Raw genomic sequence first — 13649 nt, forward strand, 5'->3', positions numbered from 1 at the left:
CAGCCGAGTATGGGAAGGTAAAGCTCGTGGTCTTGCAATCCCAGAATCGACTCATGGCCATATTTCGATCTCCGCCCCCACCCGTCGATCTCTCTTGGCAGGCATTCTCACTGTATCCTTCGGGTATTTCCTATTACGGACAGAAGGAAATGTGCTGAATTGGTTTTTGGTCTCTGCTAATTGGTGAGCCGCAAAGTACCCAAAAGATGCAGGATCAAAAGGGCGGTCGCGGGGATGTTTTGTATCAGCCCAACTCACCTCTCTCGACACCCATTCGACTCTGCAAATTGGAGGTACAATGGGCCTCTTAACGCTGCTGCAAAGCGCCAGCTTGTCGCATATACTGGCATCCGCGACGACACTTTTCATCGCATATTGGATTTCAATCTACATATATCGAGTCACCTTACACCCGCTGGCGAAGTTTCCTGGTCCGAAGCTTGCAGGAGCGACCTTCTGGTACGAGTTCTACTACGATCTGTTTCCTCATAAGCTGCGCTTCCTCTGGAAAATCGAGGACCTGCATAACAAGTACGGTCCGATCGTGCGCATCAATCCGCTCCATATCCATATCCGAGACCCGGAGTATCTTGACGATATCTACGCCAGCGGACGCCGCAAGCGCAATCGCGATGAGTGGTTTTTCCATTCTTCAAAGACCAGTCCCATGGGATGGTCATTGTTCAACACAGTCGATCACGATGTCCACCGGGTGAGGCGCGCCGCGCTGAGTCCTTTCTTCAGCAAGCGGTCGATTCAAGCTTTGGAGGGACGCGTTGTGGACAAAATCGATATTTTGGTGGCTCGTATCGCGGAAGCTCGTCAGACCGGAGAAACTGTAAACTTGCTATTCGCGGCAGGTGCTCTGACTATGGATGTCATCTCCGCTTACGCGTTTGGAAAAGATTGGAACAAGTTGGGCGAACCCGACTGGGCGGAGGAGGAGCTGGAGGGCTACGCCAAAATGGCTCAGATGGGACCTTTCGCTCGTCAATTCCCATGGGTAGCTAAAGCGGTCATTATGTTGCTTCCACCTAAGTTGGTTACGAAGCTCAGTCCAGCTGCTGCACTAGTACCAAGGAACAGAGCCCTGTTCAAGGGGATGATCCAAACTGCGATCGAAGAGGAACAAAACGGCCATCTTGAGAAGTCTGCTACCCGCTCTATATTCCAGGATATTCTTGAGAGCAATCTACCACCCAGCGACAAAACCCCTGCTCGCCTTTCGGCGGAGGCAGGCTTGCTTGTCATGGCAGGAACCGAAACGACGGCGAGATCTTTGGCCGTAATTCTGTTCTTGCTTCTTGACACCCCGAATGTCTTGGATAGAGTGAGGAAGGAACTGGCACATCATATGCCCCATCCTGACTCCCGCATTTCCTTGGCTGAACTAGAAGCCATTCCTTATTTTGTGAGTTGCTGCCGTTCCTTTCCAGAATTATTCTCCACACAACATTTGTGCTGAACAAGTCAATCTCTAGTCTGCAATGATCACCGAGGGCGTTAGGCTATCTCATGTTGTTTCGAGTCGCATGCCAAGATACGCTCCAGAGGAAGAGCTCAAATACAAGGATTGGACCATTCCACCCGGCGTAAGGAAATTGACACTCGTTTCCCTTTGCTTGCGTTGCTAATAAACCACTGGAAACAACAGACAAGCGTCATGCAATCCCATTATCTCCTCCATACCGATCCCAAAATCTTCCCCGATCCCTATACATTCGAACCCCAACGGTGGATTGACGATCCTTCATTGAAGGCAAACTACTTCTTGGGTTTCGGTCGGGGTACCAGAGTGTGCCTCGGTATCAACCTTGCTAATGCAGAGCTTTATCTAACGGTCGCCTATATATGTGCTCGGTTTGATATGGAACTATTTGAGACGGAAAGAGAGCGTGATGTAGATGTGGTTATGGATTCTGTTATTGGACAACCTAGTCTGGAGAGCAAGGGCATCAGGGTCAAGATCACCAAAGACAGACTCAGGGATTAGAGAGCTTAGAGTATGCGAAATCGTCAAAGGTTCTAATTAATCGATGGACTACAGATACTCCGTAATGACTTCTGTATTATTTCACTCCCAGCCTTTAGCTATAATTCCGCACACACAGTGCTTTTTCTCAGACCTTGGTCCTCGTAGGTCAGCACCTGGCATAGAAAGTACTGAGAAAACACTAGCCCTATGGCCAGTAACATTGTGTACTGACCTCGGGAATGAAGAGTCTTTGCATGAAAGGGCGGTCACCTTTCCTGGTCAGATCCGAGATGATGTAGTGCATTGCCTGATTTGGGTAGGGGTTATCTTGTCCCAAAACGGTTGTACCCATTCAGACATAATGAGACAAATGTAATTAAATTGATTGACATACAATGAAAATAAGCTCCATATGCTGTTGATTTCTGTACAAGAGCTCTTGTTCTGATTTACCCTCTCCACCCTTGTCAGTGAGTTGGTAACAATATGACCACCTACAGTCTCAAGGGCAAGGTAGCTCTCGTCACGGGCGCTGGCTCAGGAATCGGCCATGCAACAGCAGAGCTGCTCCTCAAAGCAGGTTGCTCTGTGATGCTAGCGGATTTGAATCTCAGGCCTGAAGCGGAATCGACACTGAATGCACACGCGCACTCGCTAAGTCAACCCGGAGCGCCGAGTGCATTATTCCAGAGAACCGATGTCACCAACTGGGATCAAATTCAGAGCCTATGGGAAAACACAATTCAAGCATTTGGCCGTGTCGACATTGTTGCAAGCGTGGCGGGTGTTTACGAGCCACCCTGGAGCAGCTTTTGGAATGCGCCAGGCATCTCGCCTGAGTCTCGCGATCCCGCTGATGCGGCAGTCGGTCAGTACTCAACTATAGCCGTGAACTATGTGGCCCCTGTACGTTTGGCGCAGATCGCCATCGATTACTGGACCCAGCACAAAGAGATCCAGGGAAACTTTTTAGCGGTCGCCAGTCTCGCGGGTTACCTCCATTCCATTGAGACACCCTTATATATGTCCAGCAAGGCGGGGCTCATCAGTTTTGTGAAGTCAATGGGTGCGCTCCGAGACATTTGTGGAATCAGGTTCGCCGCGTTGTGTCCAGGTGCAGTCCTTGTAAGTTGAGGCATCTCCGGATGATGTGAATTAGTGGTCCCGAGGCCTAGGCTGACAGTACAGACTCCGATCTTCGAACCCGAGTGGAACAAGAAAGTCACCGAGGACGATGTCACTCTTTCGCCCCACGAGTGTGCCGATGTGCTTTTGCGCGTGTTGCAAGAGCCTCAATGGGGAAATGGAAACATCGTTGAGACGCAGAAAATTGGCAGCAAGGAATCCTTCGAGATCGACATTCGTGACGTTCAGATGGAGGCTTTGTATCCCAAGCTGTTTGGACGTCCCAGCGAGAGGGTGATCGAGTCGAGGCGGAATGCGGTCGCGCGGATTCGGGAGAAGGGAATGCGGCAATGAGCTTGGCTGCCTACTAAGTTGCCGTGTTAGTATGTTTCAGGGGGAAATCAGTAGATCCATAATCCATGATGAGCTATACAAGTCCAGGGCATCAGAGTCTCAGAGGAGGCTCCGTCATAGCAATGGAGATCGTTGCTTCCACGAAAATGTGAATTGCGGCCCCAGCCCCTGGATCCACATCTAGCGCTAAACCCAACCGGGAAGTATAGAATGGAAAAGTTACCCAACGTGGGAACATCCGGCTGTCTACGTATGCAAACCAAATGCTCGCTACATGATTATATTCTACAGTGTTCTCTCATGGAGATTCTGGAAGTGTGTCTCATTTCCCATTTAGTGGATCTATCGTCACCCTACACCAAGAAAATATGACTGGATTTCAAACTATTCCACTCGGACCCCTGGACCACATTGCGTCGAGCAATATTCCTCAAAGCGTCATTTACCTGAGCCTAAAAGAGGACACTCAGCCCAAAAATGCCTTCGATTGTCTCCGCGAAGGATTGAAAAAGACTCTTTCACAAACACCTTGGCTGGCCGGACGGGTGCATTATCAGCCCGAGAGCACACCAGGATGGCGGCCCGGTCAACTTGAGATTCGCTACCCTTGCAACAACATCTTCTCATTTGACAAACTATCAGATGGCATTCTTCGATTTTATCAGCTCGACAATTGCTTGACATTCTCTGATCTTCGCGAGACTGGCTTTCCGTTGGATTCCTTTGAGGATGAAGCTTTGCTGTGGGAATCGCCATTCAAACCTGACTTCGAGGCAGGAGCCCCTGTGCTTGCAGCGCAAGCTAACTTTATTCCTGGTGGATGTATACTGGTTCTATCCGTTGCAGCGCCGGTCTCGGATGGAACTGCTATGCTTGCAGTCACTAAGATTTGGGCGGATTACTGCAGCAATGCTTTTTCTCAAGCCAACTCAACCGTACCAGGACTCCGATCTACGATGGACCGGTCGTTGTTGGACAGCTTTCTCGAGGAAAAGCGCAAACCTCGCTCCGACCGTAATTCGATAGAAAATGCCGCTGAGATGTCGCGTCTTGTCGGTTTTGACGATGTGCCAACGACTACACCGATCGATGATGATTCATTACGCATGGCGCCAGAAATATTCTACATGCCCCAGTCAGCATATACCAGTCTTCGGAAGCAATGCACGCAAGAGTTTGGTGCGGAGGAAATCTCGGGGAACGATCTCATATGCGCGTTGATTTTCCGAAGTCTGGTGAGAGCTTCAACGAGTTTGGGCATCCCAGCTTTCATTGGCAGCGACCCAAATGTTGCATCATTGTCGTTACCTTTTGATGGACGACCCAAGTTGTTGAATTCAATGGACGTTCTATATCTTGGGAACATGAATTACGAGAACCGAATCACGGTTTCTGTTGAAACACTCATTTCGCCCGACACGAGTGTCTCATGGGTAGCCAATGCAATCCATGTACACGCCGAGCAGTTTGCACATCCAGATATGCTTTTGGCTGCATATGGTTTGGCCCGGTCTGCTACACGATACGATGGTCAACAAGCACTACGCGCAGCGCGGATGCACCCGCCAACTTCTGTTGGTGTGATGGCGCCCATGACACTTCCCTTCAACGATACATGCTTCGGGAAACATGTCTTTGGAAATAATGGGAACCCGGAAGCATTCAGACCTCTAATGGGCTCTTGTAATCGCGGCTACCGGACTTGCTTTGTTATCCCTCGAAAGAAGGCGGGCGGCATTGAGTTTGTTATGACTCTTTCAGAGGAAGAGCTTGACTTCTTGGCTTCGGATGATGAGTTCAGTCAATACGCCTTCTCCATTTCTTGAATGTACCACGGCTCGTCATTTACGGCGTTAGATTTGAAGTCAAAAATATTCATTTAGGTCTTGGTCTTTGTCGAACTTTTGCAATGGTAGATTTGTTCAGAACTTTCGGTTTAGACTATTTCTATTTCTCTTACAACATTAATCAAACCAAGTAGCCAACATGGGAAGTAGAAAATACCCCCACAATCGAGTGACACAAAATATCCATAACATCCTCACAGATTGGCTGTGGCCTCATACTCATGCAACGAGCTTAGCTCCCGACCTTCCTCAATGGCTTCCATCATAAACGAAACAATCTCTTGAACATCCGACCGCTTAAAAGGAACGTCGTGTCCACCATCATGTTGATACTTCCATCTGAGCGAAGCTCTACACAGGTCCTGGGCAACACGGGATTGTTCCGATATTGCCCCTGCCTCCTTGGCTCCTGTCACAACCACAGTTGGAATGCCAATGCGATCCTTAGTCAATTTCGGATGTAGCATTCGCGGAATACTCGCGGCCTGAACACCGTTGGGTTCCTCAAAAAACCCTGTTGGTGCAGACTTTCCAGGCAGGACATTGCCAACGGTAGAGTTCATTGACAAGACTACTCGTGTGTAGTCGGCGAATATTCTCTCATCCTCGGTCTTGAGAGTAGATAAGAAATCCTCGTTCGGAAACGCTGAGCGAAATGCTATATGCTCATCATCCAACAACCGATCGACAATCCCTCCATACTGTGTCTCATCCGCTGATGCCACGAAGATCGGCGAGAAGACCGTGGCAAAGTAGAATGGAAGCTTGCCATGAGGTTGTGTGCGTTGCTTGTGGAGAATGTAGCTCATAGCCAAAGCAGCCCCCAAGCTGAAACCAAGCACGCCGTCAAATGGCCCATTCTCCTCAGTAAATTGATCGATGCGTTGAAAGGTTTGGCGCACCTCCGCGGGAGAAAATCCCGTAGCATGTGAGTAAAAAGGAGGGCTGGCCCAGAGTGGCACCGCTATTCAAGCAATGTTCAGCTTGATGTCAGATAACAGAGCAGGAAAGGAGACTTACCAGGGCCTCTGCCGCATGTCACAGCCCCTTCAAGGAAGATGAAGTGGCAACTGGGACCGAGCTCTTGAATAAAGGGGCGTAGTTGTTCTTTCAGCAGACTAGATGATGAGCCGAGACCGTGCAATGCCAATATTCTCATTTTTGGAGTATTTCAGAGTTCGTGAGAAAAATCTCCAGGTAGAGTATTTGGATTGCGCTTTGTGTGTAAGTGGCTGCCAGGGTATTGTCGACGTCTTTGCCCTGAGGATTGATGTCCTGGAATGTTGACGAGGATGTTTCCCAAGTGTTCTTTCTACCTGTCAGGACCAATGATGTTAATCTACGCTCGTCGCATGAGTTACTCAAACAGATATTTCTAGCAAAAAGTGCGAAATATGCTATCATAACGGATGTTTCCAAATTGGGCGAATTTCTATGATGGTCCGAACGGACGGGGTGACCGCATGAGGAGTTCCAACAGGTGTGAATCACCACAGCATCCACGGGACAAGCTCCTCAAAGTCAGATTTCATCTCATTCACTAAAACAAACTCCGGATCGAGACTTTTGATATCCCTTTTAAGCGAAACCGCCCAATCGAGAAGCTTCTTGCTTTCTTCGCTGATCCCCGAATCTCCTAAGATCTGCGATAGCTTCCCCGAGCTCGGTAAGTGCAAGACCAATATTGACCTGACTGGCGGCTAGCAATGAGTGACCATCGGCAAGAATCTTGGTGCGTATCTTGAATGCTTCTTCAAAGTCCTCTAGCGCAGCTGTAAAGTGGCAGATATCAAGGTGGATCAAACCTCGGAGATCAATTTCACTCGCATAAGCGAGGGTGTCTTTGCTAGAAAACCTTTTCAGCGCTCCATCGATGTATGACAGGGCAATGCTGTAGTTCTCTCTCTCGTAAAGGTACCTAGTTTTTATTAGCAACTTTTATCCTTACTGACGACATGGTGACGCGAATTACCAAGAACAGCGAAGTAGCAGCTCGGCAAAAGGTTGGTATAGGTTCTCAAAGATCTGGAATTCTTCACTCTTCTTCAGCATAGCCGCAACATGGGGGATGCTTCTTTCACAATGGGCCCAGGAGGCGGCCTGGTGACCCACATCGGCACTGTGTGTATCAGGAAAATTCGCTGCGAGGATAGCTACTGCATGGGAAAATGCTTCCTGTCGCTCCTCGGTACTCATTTGATGGATGACTGCATTTTTGACGTGTCTGCGCATCGATATGATCCCGTTCTCGCCCAACCTTCAATGAAGTCTCCTTGGAGCAGAGCAGCCTGGGCATCTAGGATCCTTCGTTCAGCTTAGCTCACGCCCGTTCGCTTGAAAACGAGTAGCACCTACTCGGAATTATTTTTCATGAACTTCAGAGAAGATCGTTTCAGGTTGTAAGCAGGAAATTTCAATAAATCTTCGTCAATGCGCTCATCATCTAGGAATGAGAGGATCATAGCGAGGACTTTGCTGTTTCCCGACAGTTCACTGAAAGCATTCCCCCATAGAGGAGAGACCATCACATCGGATGAAGTGGTTTCTTGCATTTTCAATGAGCAAGAAGCTGAGCTATCTTTCTAGCGATGATTCCAGCCTGAGTAAAAATGAAAAGGCTCCTGGACAGTGTGTGTGTACTAGTAGATTTCATTTAAAATGTTGGCGTCCCTTATTTCGGTCAGGAGGTCATGAAGATTGTGATTCAAGAGCAAGCGGCATAAGGATGCCTTTAGTGACAGCGGTTAGCGCGCCTTTCTGATTGGTGTTGTGAGATCCATAGATAGGTTGGATGGTGGATCTGTACCAATCGAACGGATAGATGCTTGACGTGAGGATACGCTATTCTGTAGCCGCCAGCCTCGTCTTCGATGTTTCAGATACAGCCACGGGCCCACGGCCTAAGGCATGTGAATATTGCCTGGGATTTAATTGAAGAAAATGAGAGTGTGCTTGAGAAGCAGTATGGTGCAGTAAAGTATGTAACATTTGAGTCGAGGAGAAGAGAGGAAGGGAAGAGAGGGAAGCTCTCTCAAAGCGTCAGCGGTCATAGCGGCGATGACGGAGGTGCGGCTGGCGCGGTGGAATCGGCAATCGCGACTCTGGGTCCGATCCTCAACGGAGAGACGATCTACATACGATGCTGAAAACGCCGGCGGCTATACGTCTGTGCAGAGAAAGAGTTTTAGAAAACTCCATGAACATTTCGACATTCATAGCAACATTTATGGCGGTCTGGTGAAAGATCACATGCCGATGCTGTCCAAAGGTGGTGGAGCCCCGCGGCGGGCTCCTCTTCACTGTACACCTCAGATGCTCAACTGCAACGATCTTCAAATCCAAAGAAAGCAATATTTGCAGGCAAGTAAGCCACCCCACTGTTGATTCTTGAGTTCACCATCCTGAGCCTCGCTGACGCGCTCGCTGATGATCAGGTGGCAGGTGTGCTCAGTTCGAATCAATCTTTCACACGCCCCAACCCACATACGACGGCCAGTCAGGACTCGACACGACCATGAACACAATCAATGAATCGGTGTTTCAAAAGCCAAAGGCTCAAGATGATCAAGGGCTAGAAGAGGAAGCCAAGTACTTGTTGGTCAGAACCCTGGACGTTTGGCGGTTTTCAACTGCTGACTTCGTATTGTTTCAGAATGGGAAAGATGTGGCTCTTGAAAAGGATCACTTTAAAGGGAAGGCTTTAGCTTCAAGTATTGCCCCGACGGTCTTGATACACGGAGATGAGGGAGAGGGTGTCATTCACTCGCGCCTTAACGAGAGCGGCATCGATATACTCTCAATAGGTCCCAACACCGGGAGTGGCCAAAAGATTCTCGTTTTGAGCGATGGGCGTACTGGCCTTGTGTTCAGAAACGTAGTTTTACGACGTTTCCTTGCCCAAGACGCTTGATGCATGTAGCATCCAAATTCGATAAAGGAATAACTGAATTCCCTTGATACCTCTACAAAACTTTTATATCAGAAGCAAGTTGAAGATTGAGGTGGATACATGCATGCGCCAAATCGTGACGAGGGTATGAGAGCCGCAAGCTAGGGCCGCTAATTTGAAGCAGGTTACCGAAAGCTTGTAGATGAGGAGAATCGGCGTGATGTGCACGGATGAAGCTCACAAGCTGTGATGGAAGGGAAAATGTTTGCTCTTCGGCCGTCAAATTCACTGCAGATGATTCGATGGGATCTTCGTTATATTAGCATTTTGATGAGGCCGCAGTCGAGTATAAACAAACCCGGTCGACCAGAGACTGATAACGACTCGCCGAGTCCGCTCTTAGCCTTGTCATGATCTGCAATCCCCACATTAGCACAACCCCAACAAGCGAACAATCAGGGGGACACTACCAAAGTATGCGACAAAATCCCGAGACTCGGTGAGCTGGTCGATTGGGCTCTCTTGTGGTGTTGGGTGTGAATGAGATATGTTGGTTTCAACCCGTTTATGTTGGGCACCTTGCGGTTTACCCAAAGTTCTGCCTTTTGTTCTCCCTTGTGGAAAAGGGTCAGCTGTAGTCATTCAGCAAGTAGTAGGGGGCATCATACTCTCTAAATGGACAAGGCTTCCTCGCTCTCTTTCGTTGTCTAACTCGTGGATGAGCTCGATCGCCCGTGATTCAAAGTTTTGAGAAGGTGTGTTACTCTGCCACCATTCTGCGAGACGAGGAAATATTTCTTTATGGTCCAAGGATGCCAGATCAGTGATAGAGATGGTAACAGCAACAAGGACAAGTAGCGGCTTTCCTATGGAGTAAATGTTCTTGAGGTGTTGTCTCGCCCTGTGATGTCTGTTCTTTGACTGCCGTGATACTGAATCTCTGACCATGTTATGCAAAACAAAATAAGACGACTCCAGTCCTCTCTGACTGTTAGCATCCAAAAATGGGCTATTTCCCAGGATGTAGTTTTGGTGCATAAGAGAGTCAAAGAATTGCTCGGTCAACGACATACTGGTTTTGGATAGCAAAGCAACTAGGGTTGAAAAAGATAAGTCGAAATATAGAATCAATGAGACAAATTGGGCGAGAATTTCCTATTATCATATTCTCAGCTTTGTCCTCCTCCAGGGCTGCCAACACTGCTCGTTTCAAATATTGGATGTGACGTGGTTGCATCTTGCTGTTCAAGCAACGCAAACACTTGGTCATCGTACCAACCATAGGTAAGGAAACCTCTGGAAGACAGGGAAGCAATGTCTAAAAGTTACCTCCACCCTACATGTTCTACATTGCCTCCAGATCCATGGGATCTTCTGTCGCCCAGTTCGCCTATCAATGTCTATCAGAGGCCACCACCGACCATTACTGCTCATTCTTGTTTACCACTGGACGTTACTGCCTGTTATTGATCTATATTGCTCGCAAAAGCTCTGTGGGGTATATGTTCTTGCTCATTCTTATGCTGATGTTTATCACCGATCAAAATCATCTATTGATGTATAATTTTGTACATGACTGCCCAGGTGGCCACCCCTGCCTAGCTTGATACTGTCCCAAGACCAACCATTTTGCAGCTTTGTTGAATGAGGCGAGTCCCGAGGTCCATGTGTTCAAACCCCATTGCTCAATACCTCTCTGGACGTGTCCCTTGTCTAAAATAGCTTCGCAAGACTCTTACCTAGGAGCCGCAGGATGCCCTTCTACAAATCCACTGTAACGAGTACGGTCACAACGATATCTACTCCAGCGAGCCTCGTCATTATAAAGGGGACCCTTCTTCCTCGCAATATTTGGTTTTTTACACAACAAGCCTTTGACAAAATTCGAATCTCTCCTCTCTGACAATAGAACCAAGACTTTCCACCAAGACAAGACATCTATCATAAGGTATAAGCTCTCCCAGGTTCATTGGGAGGACGATGACCAACCAGAACAGATCACGTCAAGATGTGCAAGAGGACCTACAGCATCCATGGATAACGAAGCGTGCTTGTCAGCATAACCTTGAAACTCCCGGAAGTCTCATTCCAGATAATGGATGTAACAATTGTGGGGTAGAGAAAGGCAGGAACGACAGCATTGCCAGCTCTGCGGCGCACTTCCCCTGCGATGACTGCAAGGCCAACGGTCTTTGGGCCCAGACAGCGGACGGAAAATGGTACAAGGTCGCAACAGGCGGGCCTAGGAAATTTACATCCAACTTCAAATTTCCATGTTGGTCCTCCATCCGATACTGAAGTCCATGTCTCTCATCTGACGATACTCACAGAATTCCGCGGCAACTTTACCTGTTTCCAGGTGCTTCATGGCGAATCATTGAAATTTGGTTGGCGGTGAAGGGTCTGTGGACTACCTCAAGTCGAACTGGATACCGGCACAGATATTTTTATTGCTTTCGCGCTGTTGTTGATTTTGTTGTTGTTTTGGAAATTCTCCCAGTTGCATGATTGGACCAACGGGCGGCAGCCCGCACCAATTTTTGGGACGCGCCAGATTAGTTGTCACTAATAACTAATCACTGTTTTTGGATTCATTCGGATTTTCCCATATCCATAGGAACTGTAATGATCATCTTTTAAATTCTCGCACTTTCACTACGGAGTACTCCGTGTAAGAAATCCATTCTCCGCTGTAGAGAAACGACCCCTACTTAGGCTAGCTGTGACGAATCAGGTATAGCGTGGGTCTATTTCACTTCTCCCCACTCTTACCGACCCTCTCTTACTCCGTACAACCCCTTCTTACACCTTTATTACACTACTCTGCCACCATCCAATCTGTCGTTCCTTCTGTACATCCTCAGTAAAAATTTGGAATTGCAATACTGCAACAATATCTTTAAAGATTCGTTATGGACTTCCACTACGCGGATGCTCTCGAGAAGAACATAACTGGGTAGGCGGAGGACTTGACGCTTATATCTACCACGTCACTCCAACCATTGTGGTGAAGACTGTTCGTTGCGACCGAGCCCCCGAGCAGGTAGAGGCAGAACATCCATTTATAAAGGAGATCGCGTTCTTCAAACGTCTCAATGAGTACCAGGATCGGTATTTGAACATTGTCGAATGCTTTCTCATGCTTCCGGATCATCTTTTTCTATCATACTGCACACACAAATCAATTTCTCCTTGCTTCTATGAACGTCTGGAGCGAGAGAAGGTAAAAGGTACTTTGCGTGGGCGTCTCGTTAGAGTTAAGGAATATGAGGATCCGGCTCTTATCGCTCGTTGGATACAATAACTGACATCTGCTCTTGAGTATGTGGAAAAATTGGGCTTTTGTCATAACGACCTGCATGCAAGTAAATGTCTTCTTGACGAGAATCTCAACCTGAAGCTGACTGACTTTGGTCGTGCCACCACCATTGGGCAATTCCTCGAAGGTACCTTGCCTCCACGGGCCCAACCATTACTTGCTGGACCATTGCAAGGAACCTACGGCCTCTGTTCTGCCAGAACTGAGCAATTTGCTGTTGGGACACTTCTTTACTTCATGGTCTATGGCCATGAGCCCTATGACGATGTCATCCTCAGCGGCGGGGAATGGGATCGCCGATTTGGGCAAATGGAGTTTCCAGAACTCGATCGCAATGAAATTTTCGATGGTCTTATATCTGCCTGTTGGTACAATTTCTATCCAACAATGGCCTTGCTAACATATGACTTCAAACGCAAGACAAAGGATATCGCGTCGAACGCAGAGCACATGCACATTGATATTAAAAAGGAGACTGAAAACTGTGAAGCATTGGTTCGTGGGGGTTTACTGGGACCTGAATTAGCTTTGCGTTTTCAGCCACCCTGACGGTGATACCCACATACTATTGCGAAAGAAGCCTTCTCTGCTAAGCAACACTTGCCTGGACACTAATCCAAAATGCCATAGCCGAACTTGGTGATAATCACCTAGGCAGGATTTTCTGTGGTAGCCCACGGGTGTATATAATAGGCCGCTGAATTCCTGAAGATCACACCAACAATCACACCGTTCTCAGCATGCGACGCTGGCATTCGAAGGCGGTAAACATGTGCATGCGAGAAGGCTTTTTCCGTCAATGCATCGTCAGCTATGATCATTTGTGAGAATGCAACTATACAGAGTATCTTCTCGAGTCCTAGTTACCTCAACGTAGATCCTAAGATCTACACTTTTGCTATCAGATGACTTGATTTTCTGATGAAAAATAACTCCCCCACGGGGTTTATATCTTTGGTTTGGCTCACATGGGAAGCTTCTGTGGTGCTTTGTTTACGCCATAGCCATACAGTAGTTCAATTTCTATAGCTTTTCATACGAGATTGTTGGCGCAGGTGTTTGCCTGGTTTGTCAGGCTCCCCGCAGGTCATAGAAGTAGATAGAGCTTCCTTCTCTCCCCTTCTTTCCTCATCCCCGAAT

At 48.0% G+C, this 13649-nt stretch overlaps 8 protein-coding genes across 8 annotated transcripts; 5 read left to right on the forward strand and 3 right to left on the reverse strand.

Annotated features, from left to right (window-relative positions):
- Positions 1-298: 298 nt before the first annotated feature.
- N7506_009313 (cytochrome P450) lies at positions 299-1993 on the forward strand (the record flags this gene model as incomplete). Its single annotated transcript, XM_056958606.1, has 3 exons — positions 299-1411; positions 1482-1592; positions 1655-1993. The coding sequence occupies 3 exons, from the start codon at positions 299-301 to the stop codon at positions 1991-1993; spliced, it is 1563 nt and encodes a 520-aa protein (XP_056807996.1).
- A 468-nt stretch (positions 1994-2461) lies between these two features.
- N7506_009314 (uncharacterized protein) lies at positions 2462-3454 on the forward strand (the record flags this gene model as incomplete). The annotated part of the gene is made up of 2 exons (XM_056958607.1): positions 2462-3100; positions 3164-3454. The coding sequence occupies 2 exons, from the start codon at positions 2462-2464 to the stop codon at positions 3452-3454; spliced, it is 930 nt and encodes a 309-aa protein (XP_056807997.1).
- Positions 3455-3822: 368 nt separating this feature from the next.
- N7506_009315 (uncharacterized protein) lies at positions 3823-5280 on the forward strand (the record flags this gene model as incomplete). The annotated part of the gene is made up of 1 exon (XM_056958608.1): positions 3823-5280. One exon carries the CDS (start codon positions 3823-3825, stop codon positions 5278-5280), a length of 1458 nt encoding a protein of 485 aa, XP_056807998.1.
- Positions 5281-5495: 215 nt separating this feature from the next.
- On the reverse strand, positions 5496-6460 carry N7506_009316 (uncharacterized protein; the record flags this gene model as incomplete). The annotated part of the gene is made up of 2 exons (XM_056958609.1): positions 5496-6265; positions 6322-6460. The coding sequence occupies 2 exons, from the start codon at positions 6458-6460 to the stop codon at positions 5496-5498; spliced, it is 909 nt and encodes a 302-aa protein (XP_056807999.1).
- Positions 6461-6879: 419 nt separating this feature from the next.
- On the reverse strand, positions 6880-7497 carry N7506_009317 (uncharacterized protein; the record flags this gene model as incomplete). The annotated part of the gene is made up of 2 exons (XM_056958610.1): positions 6880-7219; positions 7274-7497. The coding sequence occupies 2 exons, from the start codon at positions 7495-7497 to the stop codon at positions 6880-6882; spliced, it is 564 nt and encodes a 187-aa protein (XP_056808000.1).
- A 155-nt stretch (positions 7498-7652) lies between these two features.
- N7506_009318 (uncharacterized protein) lies at positions 7653-7853 on the reverse strand (the record flags this gene model as incomplete). The annotated part of the gene is made up of 1 exon (XM_056958611.1): positions 7653-7853. One exon carries the CDS (start codon positions 7851-7853, stop codon positions 7653-7655), a length of 201 nt encoding a protein of 66 aa, XP_056808001.1.
- A 962-nt stretch (positions 7854-8815) lies between these two features.
- N7506_009319 (uncharacterized protein) lies at positions 8816-9211 on the forward strand (the record flags this gene model as incomplete). Its single annotated transcript, XM_056958612.1, has 1 exon — positions 8816-9211. One exon carries the CDS (start codon positions 8816-8818, stop codon positions 9209-9211), a length of 396 nt encoding a protein of 131 aa, XP_056808002.1.
- Positions 9212-12102: 2891 nt separating this feature from the next.
- N7506_009320 (protein kinase domain protein) lies at positions 12103-13058 on the forward strand (the record flags this gene model as incomplete). The annotated part of the gene is made up of 2 exons (XM_056958613.1): positions 12103-12146; positions 12557-13058. The coding sequence occupies 2 exons, from the start codon at positions 12103-12105 to the stop codon at positions 13056-13058; spliced, it is 546 nt and encodes a 181-aa protein (XP_056808003.1).
- Between the last annotated feature and the right edge of the window lie 591 nt (positions 13059-13649).

This window comes from Penicillium brevicompactum (assembly GCF_028827555.1).
Source record: "Penicillium brevicompactum strain IBT 35665 chromosome Unknown utg000006l_segment0_segment0, whole genome shotgun sequence".
NCBI classification, from domain to species: domain Eukaryota; kingdom Fungi; phylum Ascomycota; class Eurotiomycetes; order Eurotiales; family Aspergillaceae; genus Penicillium; species Penicillium brevicompactum.